The sequence below is a fragment of the Anarhichas minor genome, unplaced genomic scaffold (assembly GCF_050575085.1).
Source record: "Anarhichas minor isolate MPS153535 unplaced genomic scaffold, ASM5057508v1 ptg000055l, whole genome shotgun sequence".
In the NCBI taxonomy this organism is placed as follows: domain Eukaryota; kingdom Metazoa; phylum Chordata; class Actinopteri; order Perciformes; family Anarhichadidae; genus Anarhichas; species Anarhichas minor.
In genome coordinates this window covers 1,412,422-1,427,691 of record NW_027466501.1, presented here as the reverse complement: position 1 = coordinate 1,427,691, position 15,270 = coordinate 1,412,422, and the positions used below count along the sequence as shown (strand labels likewise).

Below are 15,270 nucleotides of genomic sequence, written 5' to 3'. Positions count from 1 at the left end.
TATCTAACTCTCTTTTTTTTCAAAGCATCTTGACGCAGTTCATTTTCCCCTTGTGGGGGAAGGGTTAGGGTCCTCAGACATTTGTTGAACTCATATACTCTTAATTAGTAACACTCCACACACCTCGAACTCCTTGGAGAAGATGTTGGCGGCGTGCAGCTCCATGACATGCTTCACGAACTGCTTCACCGTCAGTGGCTCGTGACCGTCTGCAACGAAAACAGTTTAATAGTTCCATGTCGCAGTGACAATGTAATAAAGTCCTGTGAGAGTGTGTGTGTGTGTGTGTGTGTGTGTGTGTGTGTGTGTGTGTGAGTGTGTGTACGTACCGGTGGCCAGAAACAGGGGCGTCGATGGAGCCGATATGACTTTTGGTGACGCACTGTCATCTGGGTAGAAATTAGCCGTCTGGACACAGTTTCTGTGACACAAATGCATCAGAATATAAGTAAACAGAGGACATTGTTTAGGCAGATATTGACCCTGTGTGTGTGTGTGTGTGTGTGTGTGTGTGTGTGTGTGTACCTCCAGTAGACGAGTATGCCCACCAGTACCAGCAGACAGAGGATGGTGAGAGTGGAGACGACAGCCAGAGGGACGACCGTCCTCTTCTCGTGGTCCACGCCTCCGACCAGCCCCACCCGAGACTCGTGGCTGCTGTTGCTGCCCTCTGAGAGAGAGGAGAGGCAGAGAGAGAGAGAGAGAAAGAAAGAGGGGTAGGGTGTGGGAGTGTCACAAAGCACAGACGACAGAGGGAAAGGAGACACGGGGTTCACGTCAACGGTCACTACAATTTTTGTTGAAAGTAACTTTATATATCAGGAATTCCAAGACACTATTATGTGTTTAAATACACATAAATTAAATGAAATAGACAGATGTATGAGAGAAAAAACTAAACTGTCCTATCTCCTTGTGTGACAGAGAGGCAGATCGGAGGAAACGCAGGGCTTTGAGTAACGTTTACCTTCCATTTCCTCCTCCGGGGCCTCGTCGCCATCTGTCAGTCTGAGCAGAGAGACGAGACGCCCTGATGGCGGACTTCTCACGGCATCAAACAACACCGCGTCCACACTTGAGAGCTGCTGCAAACTCTCTCCAATTACGGCTGCGTCCCTATCCTCTTTACCGCCTCCTCCGCTGTGTTCCTCGCTCTCCGGACCTCCGTCCTCCGGCGTAGAGTTACCCCCAACAACGTGATTGTCAAGACTTCTGCTTTGACCGTCCTCATCGTGTCCATCACCATTTTCTTCACCGCCGTCAAACAGCAGGAACTCTGCCGTAGGATCCTGACTGACAGACAGCCGGAGACCCTCTGGTCCTCCAGATACGACTTCTTTATTGCCGTCTTCCCTTCCGTCCCCACTTTCCTTTTCACCTACAGCTTTGATACCTTCTTTATCGTCGCTGACTTTCTTTAATTTTCCCTCTCCACCTTCCCCTCCATCTCCACCACCTTCTCCGACACCACTGGTGTCCTCAGGCCGGCTTAAAACTCGAATATTGGACTCAATTTCATCCCCACTGCCGGCCTCTGTGTATAATGCCTTCTCCACTGCAGTTTCAGCTCCACTTTCTCCCCCTTTCTCTGCCAACGTGTCACAGCCTGCTGTACCATTGAGCTGTCTGGCGCTCTCATCTGTTCCACCCTCCACATCGCTCCCTCTCTGATCCCCAAAGTGATTGACTCCTTCTGTCTTTTCTTCTCCCTCACCGCTTAGCTCACTTTCGTTTTCCACCACCTCTTTCTCTGCCTCTGTTTCACACTTGCTACTTAATTTGCTTCCTACCCCGTCGGTCTCGCCATCTGTTCCACTATCCATCTTAATTCCTGTTGATCTACTCTTTTTCACAGTGTCTCCCACCTTGGAGCCGAGAGCCGAATTCGAAAGAGTGGAAAGGTCGGTCTTAACTGAGGTGACTCTATCGAACTCCCGATCGAGCCTGTTGCTGTAAAGGCCTGATCCTGATCCACTTCCCTCTGCTGGCCAGTCTGTGCCGGACTCCTCTGAATTATAAGGAAAGGACAAAGCCAAGCCTGTCGAATCAAAGAAAGATGCGTCTTCTTTAAGCCTATTTGTCCCGGCTTCCTCTTCGTTGTCGGGACGCCCCAAGATGTTCACACCATCTCGAATCGGACCGTCAGTTTGATTTTGAGTATTCAGGGTGTTTCCTTCCATGGTGTTTGTTTTTGATAAGTCATAATCAGGCAGCAGAGATAGGGAGCGCTCAGTCATTAAGCCATCCTGAAACCCCAAAGTGGTCGAGATCTGAGGGTGCTCTAAATCCATTTGTAGACGGACAACGGAGTGCTCTTTGGAGGTCTTGTCGTGATGAAAGATAAAGCCACTGCCGTTATCTTCAGGGAGGGCGGGAGAGGGACGCAAACTGCCGATGTATTCATTAAAAGGGTTGAGCGATTGAGTAGTGGATGAATATCCCTCAGCAGAGCCTCTTTCTGGGACAGAGGCTGCAGGATTTGCAGGGTTGACGATCCCTCCACTAGACGTTTGAGGACAGTTTGTTAATCCAGAGGAGCGGCCAGCGGTTGAGTCCTTGAACGTGGGTGTCTTTGCTGGAAGAAAAGCCAAAGTGAAAACACTTTTCCAGGCCACCAGCATTATGTTTGTCATTCCAGGAAAGATGGAAGAAAAGGTAAGAATTGAACTTCCCCGAAATTCAGACAGGAGCACTTTTCATTCACCACAGCGGACACACAATGCAAGAAGACAGGCAAGAGTTGGAAACGATGTTCTGAGTTTCAGAATGAAGAGATGTCACAAATCAACTTGGTGAAAAGAGGAAGTGAGCTCTGCATTCTGTGAGAAGATTGGAAGAACAGAAAAAATCACCAGAGTGCGCCGTTGAGCGCAGACCCAGAAGAGGAGTCCCAAAAGTAGACGCTAATCACTGAGCCTGAATGGACTCAAAGTATGACCTCATGTGGAGTCCTAACATGCAGCAAGATTCTGCAACAGTCGAGCATATTTCATTTCTGAACCAGAGGAGAGAGTAGCTGATTATCATTTTAATCATCATCAATGCCAGTGCAATCTTTTCCATAATCATTAGCACCACCACCACCAGCAGCATTACCCACATCATGCACCGTGCCATCCAGATCACAGAGCACAGCAGTGATTAGCCTAGAGGACAAAAGTCAATCCTCCACCGCAATTAAGACCAGCTGTCGATCCACCACAAAATAATAATAATAATAATATTGCTGCTGTTGAGTAAAATCCCTCAGATTATAAATTCATAGCCACTTCTAATAGGAAGTAAACACTATATAGTACATATGATATCTTACCGTTAAACATGGGCTGGGTTGTGTGCATCAGCACCCTGACTAGAGAGGAGGTGGTGAATGACTTGTAGACCGACTTGGTCAGGGTGTTGCTGGCGGTCGCCGCCCTCGCCGTGATCCAGAGCGGCGAGGGGGTGGAGGGAACCGAGCTGCCGGTTTCTGGTGGAGGTTTGTTCACGGGGGCGTCGCCGTCCTCGGTGGACGGCGGGGAGACTCTGTCCACTCCATCACCTGTGGGACCAGATCGCACATCATGACGAGGTGACGCGACACGGGTTGAGCCGCAACACGACACGTACGTGTGTATGAATGAGTTTTCATTTTGTTGTGTGTTGCATAAGGATATATGCCCAGCATGCAAAATTCATGGAAGCTAGAACCAAGATATTGCATTTTAAAACAAAAAATACAAAATAAAGAAAACAATTTCGAGATTTTCACATAGTAAGTTAGTCCAATTTGCCTTCTTTTCTGGGCTTGGTATAAGGATTACTGCTGCTAAAGTTGTAATCACTGTGCCAACTGGCTGTTAAATTTGCTAAACAGATTATGTAAACAGAGTATGCATACGAATTTGTGCATTTGCAAGCGATCTGGTGATGATTTTTTTTTTTAATGTCTGTGCATTCACATGCAGATATCCATTTATAGAGATACATTTTGTCTCTCAACCCCAATTCCGGTCTCACGTCTCAAGTAATAATTTTTTCTGTTCTTTCTTTTCCCTTACTTAAAAATACTGCTTTTTGATTATTATATGATGCTTTTGTTATGACATGTTCTTTGTCTTTTTCATTATTAATGTATGATGAAATGGGTTTGTATCTTGGAGAACAAAGTACATGCGTGCATTAAACGAGTCAACAAATGACTGGCGCATGTAAGAGGACGTCTTGGCCCAGCTGGCTACACCTGCACCTCAGAAATACTAGATGTTGCCCCCAGAGGCTAAATGATTGTCAGACCGACAGCTGATGGGTTCAGAGATTGAAACAGCAGAAGCAATACAAATTACTTTTTTGAAACGTTTAAAAAAAATGTAATTATTCAAAGAAAAAAATCAACACACAATCAGAACATGTCGGCCTTGATTTCAGCAGATTGGGTGAGAAGGATCCAGTGGAAGAAACATCTTCCTATTCTAATATTTATGAGCTTAAATTCCTCCCTGGCACTGATCAAAGTACCAACCCGAGATATGAGTGCCGAAAAAACGAAAATAACATCTGACCTGGCAACACAGCAGCGGGAGACCCTGTTTCTGCAGAGGCGGTGGTTTCGAGTGGAGAGCTGTTGACTGTGTCTTCATAGAAGACATCTGTGACTTGGATGTCCTCCACAGGAGGGGTGTAGAGGACCGACTGAGGAGAAGGGAGGCCGCTGTCTCCGGCTTTGTCTGCTGGACCGTGATCCACAGACTGCGAGTACACAAAACATTGTGTTTCTTGGACGAGGGTTAATCTAAAACGTACTAGTCTATTGTATATTGTGTGTGTGTGTGTGTGTGTGTGTTGCGTGGCAGCCAGCTGTTTGTTTCAACGTCATCAGGTTTAAGGATGAATGAAATGAAAACTTTGAGGAAAAGAGGCAATGCGTGTAGTGAGCTACCTGATGTGGCAACACCGACAAAGACGCCTCTTCTGTGATTTGTCGGCGAATCGTCGGCAGCGTTGTTGTCCGGACAGCTGGAAACAGGAAGCCCGGCTGCTCGGTTACCTCGGTCACCCATATCGCGGCGTTGCCGTCAAACCCCTCTTTGGTGTAGGGCCCGTGCGTCGGATCGCTGTCCTCGTAAATCCAGTTCTTATCCACATCGTCAGGTTTGGACCCGCTCTGGCCCGCTTTCTTTTTCCCATTCTGGTTGAGTCGGGTTTTCTGTAGGACAACAGACTCAGACGGAGTTTTTGGAGTGCTGACCTGGACCGGGAGGTTCTGGTGGTGCGTAGGTTGGTTCTGGTAAACTCTGGTCTGCTCCGCTGGGATCTCCTCCACGGGGCTGTGGTCCTCTGGAGTCAAATCCACCTGATTCCGGTTCGCTGGGATCTCCGATTTGGGTTTGGATGAGAGCTAACACAAGGGGGAGGAAAGCAGTGTGGAGCTGTGACACAGGATGTTTGGTATATGTGATGACGAGGTACAGGCCTTAACTGAAGCAGTAAGAAATACGTCTTTTTATGCCACTGCTTCCTGCTTAAATTAATGTATAAACATCCTACAAAAATCACAACGGTAGTGCAGTTACTTCCTCAACATTCAAATTAACTGATAATAAGTAATAAAGAAATCTCCATTAATGCAGTGCGGAAGAGAACAAAAAACAAGGTGGAATTTCTGTCTTTTTTTCTTCTTCTTTTTTATCTCTCCTATACACCTTTTGTACTGCTCTCCAAACACTCAACGAGAAGCCTTGGCTGACATAATTACAATCATTTGCATAATAATTCGGTTCACTGATATGACTGAATGCAGTCAACTTCAGCGCTGCAAAGCAATTCAGCAAAATGAACATTCAACGTGGTATCAGGTGAAACTACAGATACTACAGACCTCTCTGTTGCCTTCCAGCTCTTTTGTGACAGCGTCAGGATCTGAATCCCTTTCTAGAGAGAGAGGGAAGAAATACAGACTTACTCACAAGTGTAGGAACTTAACAGGTTTGTGTGTGTGTGTGTGTGTGTGTGTGTGTGTGTGTGTGTGCACGTTTGTACCAGGGTCTTCTAACGGCATGTCCACTATAATCTGGTCACTCCATCGTCCTCTGAGTCCGTTGGTGCAAATGGCGACCACCTGAACCACGTAGCTGCTGTTGGCCAGCAGGCTGGGGATGATGGCACCCTGTAAAGTCACACAGGTGAGTTGTCTGACTGTGGGTTCAAGACAGGGTTGGTAATCTCCAGTGGTGTATAAAGTACTCAAAAGCCATACTTGAGTAAAAGTAAAGATACCTTACTGGAAAATTACTCCAGTAAAAGTAAAAGTCACCTATTAGAATACTACTTGAGTAAAAGTCCTAAAGTATCTGATATTTATTGTACTTAAGTATCAAAAGTAATTTTCTGATTTTAAATGTAATTAAGTATTGAAAGTAAAAGTACAAGTAAATGCTGTTAATAAAAAAGCAAAGGGTCAGAATTTTGAGAATTATGAAGTTGATTCTTTTAAGTGCTGTGGCACCATGACCAAGGACAAGGAGCTGTGTTGAAAATAATTGGGTTGGCTGTGATCCATCCAGGAGCAACAATGTTCAACATAATATATTGTACATAAGTATACTTTTGCATCTGCTATGAACTTATCATCATAATTCTCCGAAAAGCAATATGACACTATGAAGGAGTTGTAACAGTGCGTTTATAAGTATTCCGACTAGAGGATGTAGAGGGCAAATGCATAATGTTGTGTTCAGCAAAAAATATCCACTTGATGCATCAGGTCAGTGTTGTGAGAAAGGACACCTGCCTTGTAAACTCCTATGGGCCTGATTTGAACACAATAGGCAAAGGTTTTGCTCAAGCTGAATCTGCAATTGGGCGACTGCTACCATCAGAACTCCATCTGATCATCCACAAAATGACTCAAATATCAAAACATGATCAATACTAAAGCAGCACCGAAAGTAACAACCCAGTCATTACTTGAAACTGAAAAATGTCCTGTTCATCTTCAAAAGACAATTCTAATACAATGTAGCTTCTTTACATTCTAATAGAATGTAGAATGTAAAGAAGCTACATTGTAGCTTCTTTACATTCTAATAGAATGTAAAGAAGCTACAGTGTATAGAATGATTCTATTGAAGTTATTCCTTTTTTAAATGCTTTAGACGAGTCACTAATCACTTTAAAAGAGTGATTATAGCTGATTTAACTTACAGACATGAGATTGATCTTCTCATGTCACTCTCTTTATACAATGATATTAATTCATCCCCGTTTTATTGATATCTTACGAAAAGTTACTCCTCATTTTTCGTGCGTTTTTCCTGCAAAAGTCCAGCAACATGAGTCAGTTTTCGCTTGTTACATGCATACTGTCTTTTCAAAATAAACTTCCATCTTCACAGGAAACAACTAAGGTTTAGGCGATGAAACTACTTAGTTAGGTTTAGGAAAAGTTCGTGGTTTGCGTTAAAATATCTACGGAAGTGGCGTTGCTTAAGTACGGAAGTCACGTCATAAATAAATCAACATTGGCTTCTCGTTTCACACACGGCACAAACTGCGGCCTCCTGGAGGAAACACCAGTGTTTGTTTGACCCATCCACCTCTCCTCATCCCACCCGTCCTGTGTGTGTTGTCGCTCGCTAGCTATAGCATGTAGCATCCTGGGCATCACTGGGAATCTAAACACCGCGGCTTTGAGAGCACTTGTTTTGCGCATTAACGTGATTAACCAATGATTTAACTTGTAAGCTAGGACCACTGATTCACCAAACCTGCTTACTTGCAGGCTCTGTTCCACCACAGTCCCCGACGTTGGTCTCATGATTAATTTTGTTTCTAAAGATAGATTTGATTTTGTAGCGAGTAACGAAGCTTTCAGGGGAAATGTATCGGAGTAAAAGTATCAGTTTTCTTTGCAAAATGTAGTGAAGTAAAAGTAAAAGTCAACAGAAATATAAATAGTAAAGTAAAGTACAGATATCCAAAAAAACGACTTAAGTACAGTAACGAAGTATTTCTACTTCGTTACTATACACCACTGGTAATCTCGTTCAAAAACATTTTAGATATTGTTACTTGGCGACTTTCTTGGTAGATTTAGCGACTTTTGGAGTTAGCGCTGCAAGCTACTTTCATTAGAAAAGAGTTGACAACACTGGGCTGGGTTTTTCAGTTAAATCATCTTTTCATTTTTAGCGTATACACTAGTTTCTCAAGATCACCAACCCTAGCTTTGAACACTATTAATTATCGGATTAATAGTAATTAATTATTAATTACTATTAATCCGGCCCGCCACGTCATTTTATGTGGCCCGCGAATCCACCAGCAAAAAAATTAAAATAAAAAATGATTTTTTATTTTGGAAAAAAAATAGTTAGACTTGAAAATAAAAGTATCCCCATGGTCGAAATTATGAGATAGAAAGTTGAAATTATGAGATAGCATGTTGTCTGTGTACCGACATTAAAACTATCACAACAGGTGGACAGGAGAGGGAACAGCCCGTAAAGAGGTTTTCCAACAAGTGATTGAGTTGAAAAAGATCGAAAAATAATCCCAAAATGTCCACGAAGAGAACAATTGATGCAGAGGGAAGAAAATGTAATGAAAGATGGGAAAGCGAATACATGTTTGTGCTTGAAGGAGAAAAACGGGTCTGTCTTCTGTGTTATGATGCGTGTCGGTGATGAAGGAATACAATTCACGTCGGCATTTTGACACCAAACACAGAGCAAAATTTTGCCTCCAAGAAAAACATAAAATTGTCCAAGAATTAAAAGGCAGACTGCAATCACAGCAGAATATATTTACAGAAGCTACAGCCCAGTGCTGCTAAAGGTATGTGAGCAGGTGAGCTCCGACCAGATACAGACTTTTACAAATGTCAGTTTGTGAAGAAACACCATCGCAGACCGAGTTCAGGAATTAGCAGCTAATCTAACAACACAGCTAGCTAAGAGACGAGCAGGTACTCGTCTTCTTCATTAGCTGTTGATGAAAGCACAGACAACACGGATACAGCGCATCTATCCATGTTTATAAGACCTGACTCTCAGTGAGGAGCTCTTGGATGTAGCTGCCATGCGCGGGACGACTGTGGGGACATTAGTGATCCAGAGAGGTGACAAAAATAGCTTTGAACAAAGTTAATGTAATAACTTGTGTTTGATGATATTTGTCTTTGTTATTTTCTTTAAAAGTTTGATCTTTGATAGAGTAATGTGGGTTTCTTAACCCTAAATTAAAATGATTTATTATTTATTTATAATAACAGAAATGTGCTTAAATATAATTTTACATTTATATAACTGCATGTACAATATTTTTACACTTGAATAAACAATAATCAAATGCAGAGAGTTAGTTAACAATATGTTAGGGAGTCGTTACATTTATACAGTCTTGCAGTTACAACCGGCCCTTTCAGGGAAACTATGATGCTGATGTGGCCCGGAGTAAAAATGAGTTTGACACCCCTGATGTAGACTGTAATACAAACAGTCCAGCTTGTCAGGTGCATGATGCAACATTTATGACAGGTTTTGATGACAGTGTCGGTCTGTCTGCTGGACTTACGAACCCATTTTGCTGCAATAAAAACTAATGAAGGGAGATTAACCGAGGGAAAACTTCATCTTATTAGAACGGAGATAAATTGCAAGATATGTTATCGCAATACTCAACATATCACAAAATGTTTATACGATCGTATCGTGGTTTAAGTATAGGTGATAATATCGTATCTTGGGGTGAGTGTGAATATAAAGAGATCTTTCTCACCACGTCCTGGTCCCCGTCTGTCCTGTACTCCTGCTTGCTCTGGTCTCGGCCCTGCAGCCTCTGGTAGGTGACGGTGTACCAGTCGATGGTTGTGTCGTAAACTGCGCGGGGGCGCTCCCACGTCACCACGATGGTCGTGTCGTTCTGGGCATCAGCCTGAACGTTCTCCGGCTCCGAGCTGCAGGCTACAGATGGCGGCAAGAGGAGAAAAGAGCAAGCAGGGTGTAAATGTTGAAGATTGATTCGTGTGGATGTGAGGCAGGAAACTCAATAAAATCATTTTTAAAAACCTGAAAGAAAATGATGAAAAAGAACAGCACGGAAACGGTGCGGCTTCCCACATTAAGTTCAGTTTTGCTGAAGGTAACGTGGTGTTAATCGACCGTAGGGAAAATGAAAGAAAATAGGAATCCATTAAAAAAAAGCCAAGCTCAGGAGGTGAGTGTGGCAATGAGTGGGAGGTGTGTGTGTGTGTGTGTGTGTGTGTGTGTGGGTGTGTGTGTGTGTGTGTGTGTGTGTGTGTGTGTGTGTGTGTGTGTCGGGCTGCATGAATTTGTTACAGGCAACAAAAAAAAAAGGCCCTTCTCTGAATTTCTGAATACTTTATTTCAATTTCAAAAAGAGCTGCAAAATAAATTGCCTGCGCTGGGAGGAGCAGGGGCACAGAACTACAAAGTCGAGCTCCCTGGCAACCCAAAAGACCCGCTTTACTTGAGGGTGGTCTTTATGAAGATGGAGAGCAGTCGTGAGTTTTATCTTTTGATGATCGGGAGTGGGCTGACCTTGGAGGACAGTTTTGGCTGCTGCAGAGACAGCAGAAGAATATGTTGCAGCTCTGGAAATAAATAAGATTAATAATGTAATGTTTATATTGATCTCCAAGGAAGGGAGGGTACATTTTCTCCCCCATGCTGCCCAAAATTTAGTATGAATTCAATTAGTGAAAAGATTTAGAGCTTTGGAAAAGGTGAGATTCTGGGTTGAACTCTGCAGGGAAGAATATTTTATGGTACAAAATCACAACATAACATCTGCCAGTCCAAACTCCTTTTCGGGCCTGTTTTAACACTAAAGCTCACTGTCAAGTGGACCATTGGTCCAAAGTTAAAGAGGTTCACTCGAGGCGTTCCCTGAGATATCGTCTTCACGAGAATGGACCGGACGGACAATCCTGAAAACACAACTGTTCAGCCGACGCGGAGGCAGAAAAAAAGCAGCGCAGCATTCGAATGTCGATTTAGCATCGCAATGTCAAGGTTAGGAATGAAGCTTCGATCTGTTTGGCGCGGCCCTAAAAGCAGCAAACTGTTTTTGTGTGGGTGTCTGGGTGACATACTGGGTGTGAGCACGTCCTCCACTCCGGTGTACGAGGCGAACACCTGACCCATGAACTGCTGCTGCTGCTCCTGCTCCCTGAAGTTGTTCTGCAGGTAATCCGTCAGTATCGCGTACCCGGCCTGCTCCATGGTCATTACCTCGCAAAACACCTCCAACTGGGTACAGAGAGAGAGAGAGAGAGAGACAGACAGACAGACAAACAAAGAAATTAAGACGTGTCTGTTGCATCTTTCCCCGTTTCTGTGCAATTGCCAAAATAAACCGATGTGTGTGTGTGTGAGTGAGTGTGTGAGTTTAAGAGATTGTGTTGGTGCCAGGCGAAGGCAGAGAGGCGACGCTGCTCTATTTTCGGGTTAGCTACGATGTGCACGTGTCATGCCTTGCCATCCCCGTTTCAATCATGCAAACACAGACAAACGCAAGCATACACACACACACACACACATACACAAATATGCACATATAATACACACACACACACACACACATACACACACACTTACAACCACTTGCATGACCCCATTCACTCTCCGTTATTCGGCTACATAATTGATGGTTATTACACAGCTGACTTCATTCAAAGTCGCCGGTTCTTAAACGTGTCCTCTCTGGAATGGAGCTGCAGTAACGTTAGAGCGTCAGCTTGTGTCGTCGCTGAATGTCAGGCCATCGTTACCAAATCATATAACCACTACAAAACCCCTGTGATGAAGTTCACTTTCTGGCTAAGTCTGTCACACTGCATCACTCCAATGTGAGGTTTTTGTTTTTATCTTGTGCGCGGATGTCAAAGACAGCTGACCTGAAACCAGCCACAACAAACTACAGGCAGCAATGACGTCGATCATGACGAAAGATGTTTTAAGGCGAGACGCCCCAGCCAAAACAGAGGTTCTATCTATTTTACCACTTTGTAGGTTTGTGTCTGTAGAATTCTCCAAAATTCACCAAAAGCTAGTGCTAGATAATGTCTCATTTGCATATTTAAACATAGCATTTCAGAAAACTTGTAATACAAAACATAATTGTCTTGTAATGTAAGTAATTAACTGTGTAGGTTCCATGGTGATATTAAAACGTTACCCTCTTCACATGTAGTGTCTTCAAAATGTCATTTTACAAAACACATCTTTAATTAAAGGCTATTTTCTCAAAATGAGTTTTTTTCTCATATTAAGCCAGAAGTCTCCACTTCAGCAGCTCTTACATACACCAAAGATTCCACTTTCATTCCTTTCTATACTCTGAAGGTTTTTACTGAGGTTTGTTCATATATCATTCAAAGCCGGATTAATACAACATGTATTTTCTGATTTATGGAGTGATACAAAGAGATATCTGAACCTGGCTTTATCCAAACATATTTAATAAGATAATTCCTAATTTGCGTATTTAAACATAATATTTCAGAAAACTTGTCATTCAAAAAATAATTGTCTGAATGGAACTAATCAACTAAGGGAAGTTTCATGGTGATACCTATAGATATATAACCAAAAGAACAAAAATAACATTTTTGTTTTTCATTATTTCGAATATTAAGAATTGAAAATTTGCATCAGAACGCTTGAAGGCTTTCATCAGACACAATGATAAATCAATTTCGCCGTAAGAGCCGCTGTCATTGATTTCAAAAGATGGTTTTTATACATGACTGTCGGCTGTGCTGGAATTTGATGCTAATGCTTAAAAAACTGAATGGGAACCAGTGTTACTCAAATTAATCCTTCTTTTTTTATTCAAGAACTGTCTGTTCAAAAATAAATGAGCATTCGGTAGTGGCAGTGGACTCCAGTGTGTGTGTGTGTGTGTGTTGATGAAAATCTCCTGACCTGTGTTTCTGATATGGCCACAGTGTGTTTGAAGACGATCCATTCCACCGTCTCAGAGCAGGGAGGTGCGGTTAGTGAGCCATTGTAGATGTAATATTTATCTGTGATATTAGGCAGCAAGGACCGCAAGGTGAAAGCTTCCATCGACCCGCTCTTATCTGGTAAAAAAAAAAAGAAAGAAAAAAAGTCCCATGAATAAGAAATGTCTTGCCCCAAGCTGTAAGACCCCACGGGAGCAAGCAGTTTGGTCAGTCTACGACATGCATTGTGATAATATTGAAAGCCAATCAGCAACCTCTTATCATTTAGGAGAGAAAAGCGAAAATGGTGTGAGAATGGTTGTAATATTTCTGCATGATCATTCTCTCTCTTGCTGAAAAAACATCGCTTTGTCCGGTAAAATTGTATTAAATCCACCATTTATTTCTGCTTCGAGGAAATGTAGCTACAACTGTAGCTCTGTTGATAACAACACTAACAGATTGAACTACACTGTCACAGACTCTAATTCTATGTCACTGTTATTGACACCATTTTTCTGCTGCTGCTTTGATTAAATTCTCCTGAACACAATCAGTATTTTGTCTGATAAACAGAAAACCAAGTACTTCCTTAAATTTGTTTCTTTTATTATAAGGCACCACCTGCACCCAGCTACTTTCTTTGCAGACGATACATGCTCGTATGTAGAGGTGACCTACCAAACCTGCTGACGGTGTTGACGGCTTCTATAACAGGACTGAAGTTCTGGTTGTCCTCCAAGCTGATCTGTGGGAAAGAACATCGTGGAATTCATGGACAAATGTACACCTTTAATCTCATCACTTTATTTAGTTTGGGTTATTTGAGGAGGAGCAGACTGAAAGAACCTCAAAGAGCACAGCCAAGGCAGCGATCCTCCCTCCTTCCCTAACTGCAGCGTCCAGACTCTGGAAGTCATCTGGATCGTAACAGAAGATCTGCATCTGAACGAGAGCAAGAAACGAGTAGTTTAGCTTCATCGGCAGACAAAATCAACGATCAATAAATGTGCCGGTGATAAGACAAACAGACGGTGTGTATCTCCGCACCTCCAGAGGGTATTTCATCCCATTTAGGCTGTGTTCAGACCCGTCGGACGTCGCATTGCAGCGCCCCCAGTGGAAGGTGATTGTACCAACGCGGAACCTGGAGCTCAGCCCTCCTCCACTCACAAAGAACTCCCCTTCCACACGGAGGGTCACTGAAACACACACATAATAATGGGTAATGCAAATGAGGTGTTTCACTGAAGACTGTCGGAGTGAAACTTCCCCTACAACAGGCTTAAGGGCCGTCCCCATTAAGTGTAATAATAAATATCAACATATCGTTATATATATATATAACGATATATATACATACCACTGCTTACAGAATGTTATCGTTCATCGGTGTGGATGCTGACATCGTTATAATTATTATCGTTGGTGCGGACGGCCCTTTAAGACTTTCAGTTTCCAATACTCAGCTGTGGTGGTTGTCGCTTGGCCACCGGGCTCCAAAACTTTGTACAAATTCAGAACTTCTGGCACTGAGCAACTGGCAAGATGGTGGCAAGAAGTAACTCGAAACAGTTCTTCAGTGATGCAACAGATGCAAAAATCCATTTTTTCCCACGGTGACATGGACACAACAGTGGGTGCTATAACTTGGATATGTTTATCTGTTCATGCGTGGAATGTGGATATGGTCTGTCAGCAGTCTATTCTGGACAGGGTATTTGTCATCTGATAATTAACATAAACAACCCTTGAATCTGCATTAACACATTTTTTTGTATCTGTAAACAAAACATTTACATATAATTACCATAAAAAGGCTATAATGCCGTATATTATCACTTTATCATTGCCTTGTAAAGATGGAATTGTTAGCCCAGCAGCTACAGAGCAACATTAGCATTCATTAAGAGCCGTATTTCTGGCGACCTGACAGATACGAGTCTGTTTTGGTCTCCACCAAGTATTGGCTCTTCAGCAGATGTTCCACTATGTCATCCAACTAGTTGCTAACTTGTCTGTCTGCGGTTTTAGTACTGGACAGGGACCGTATTTTGGGTTTTTAGAGCTTCTTTGAATGACCAAAAACAAAGATGAGACTGGTGAGAGTGAAGCGAAACGGTAAAGTTGCAGGCCACAAAACCAAAACAATGCTGAAAGACGCTAAAACGCTGCATAGAGATAAGGGGAACTACAGCGTCCGCTGATAATAATGTAAACCGGGAGACGATCCTTCTTATATCAAAGCAAACAATAACATTTCATAAGTCCACTTTTGCGTCTTTACATTTGTCTCTTGGAGCCAAATCTGAACTGTATCTCTT

At 42.9% G+C, this 15,270-nt stretch overlaps 1 protein-coding gene across 1 annotated transcript in view; it reads right to left on the bottom strand.

Moving 5' to 3' along the window:
- ptprz1b (protein tyrosine phosphatase receptor type Z1b) overlaps positions 1-15,270 on the bottom strand; it is a 132,737-nt gene that overhangs the window by 6,492 nt on the left and 110,975 nt on the right. The window contains exons 4-18 of the mRNA XM_076075980.1: positions 13,997-14,148; positions 13,796-13,891; positions 13,628-13,694; positions 12,927-13,084; positions 11,093-11,249; positions 9,757-9,941; positions 6,019-6,145; positions 5,858-5,910; positions 5,228-5,377; positions 4,919-5,185; positions 4,542-4,728; positions 3,314-3,541; positions 526-670; positions 330-421; positions 124-209 (exon numbers count right to left, since the gene is read on the bottom strand). Coding sequence (XP_075932095.1) covers positions 124-209; positions 330-421; positions 526-670; positions 3,314-3,541; positions 4,542-4,728; positions 4,919-5,185; positions 5,228-5,377; positions 5,858-5,910; positions 6,019-6,145; positions 9,757-9,941; positions 11,093-11,249; positions 12,927-13,084; positions 13,628-13,694; positions 13,796-13,891; positions 13,997-14,148 — 2,150 coding nt within the window. The remainder of the gene's footprint in view (positions 1-123; positions 210-329; positions 422-525; positions 671-3,313; positions 3,542-4,541; positions 4,729-4,918; positions 5,186-5,227; positions 5,378-5,857; positions 5,911-6,018; positions 6,146-9,756; positions 9,942-11,092; positions 11,250-12,926; positions 13,085-13,627; positions 13,695-13,795; positions 13,892-13,996; positions 14,149-15,270) is intronic.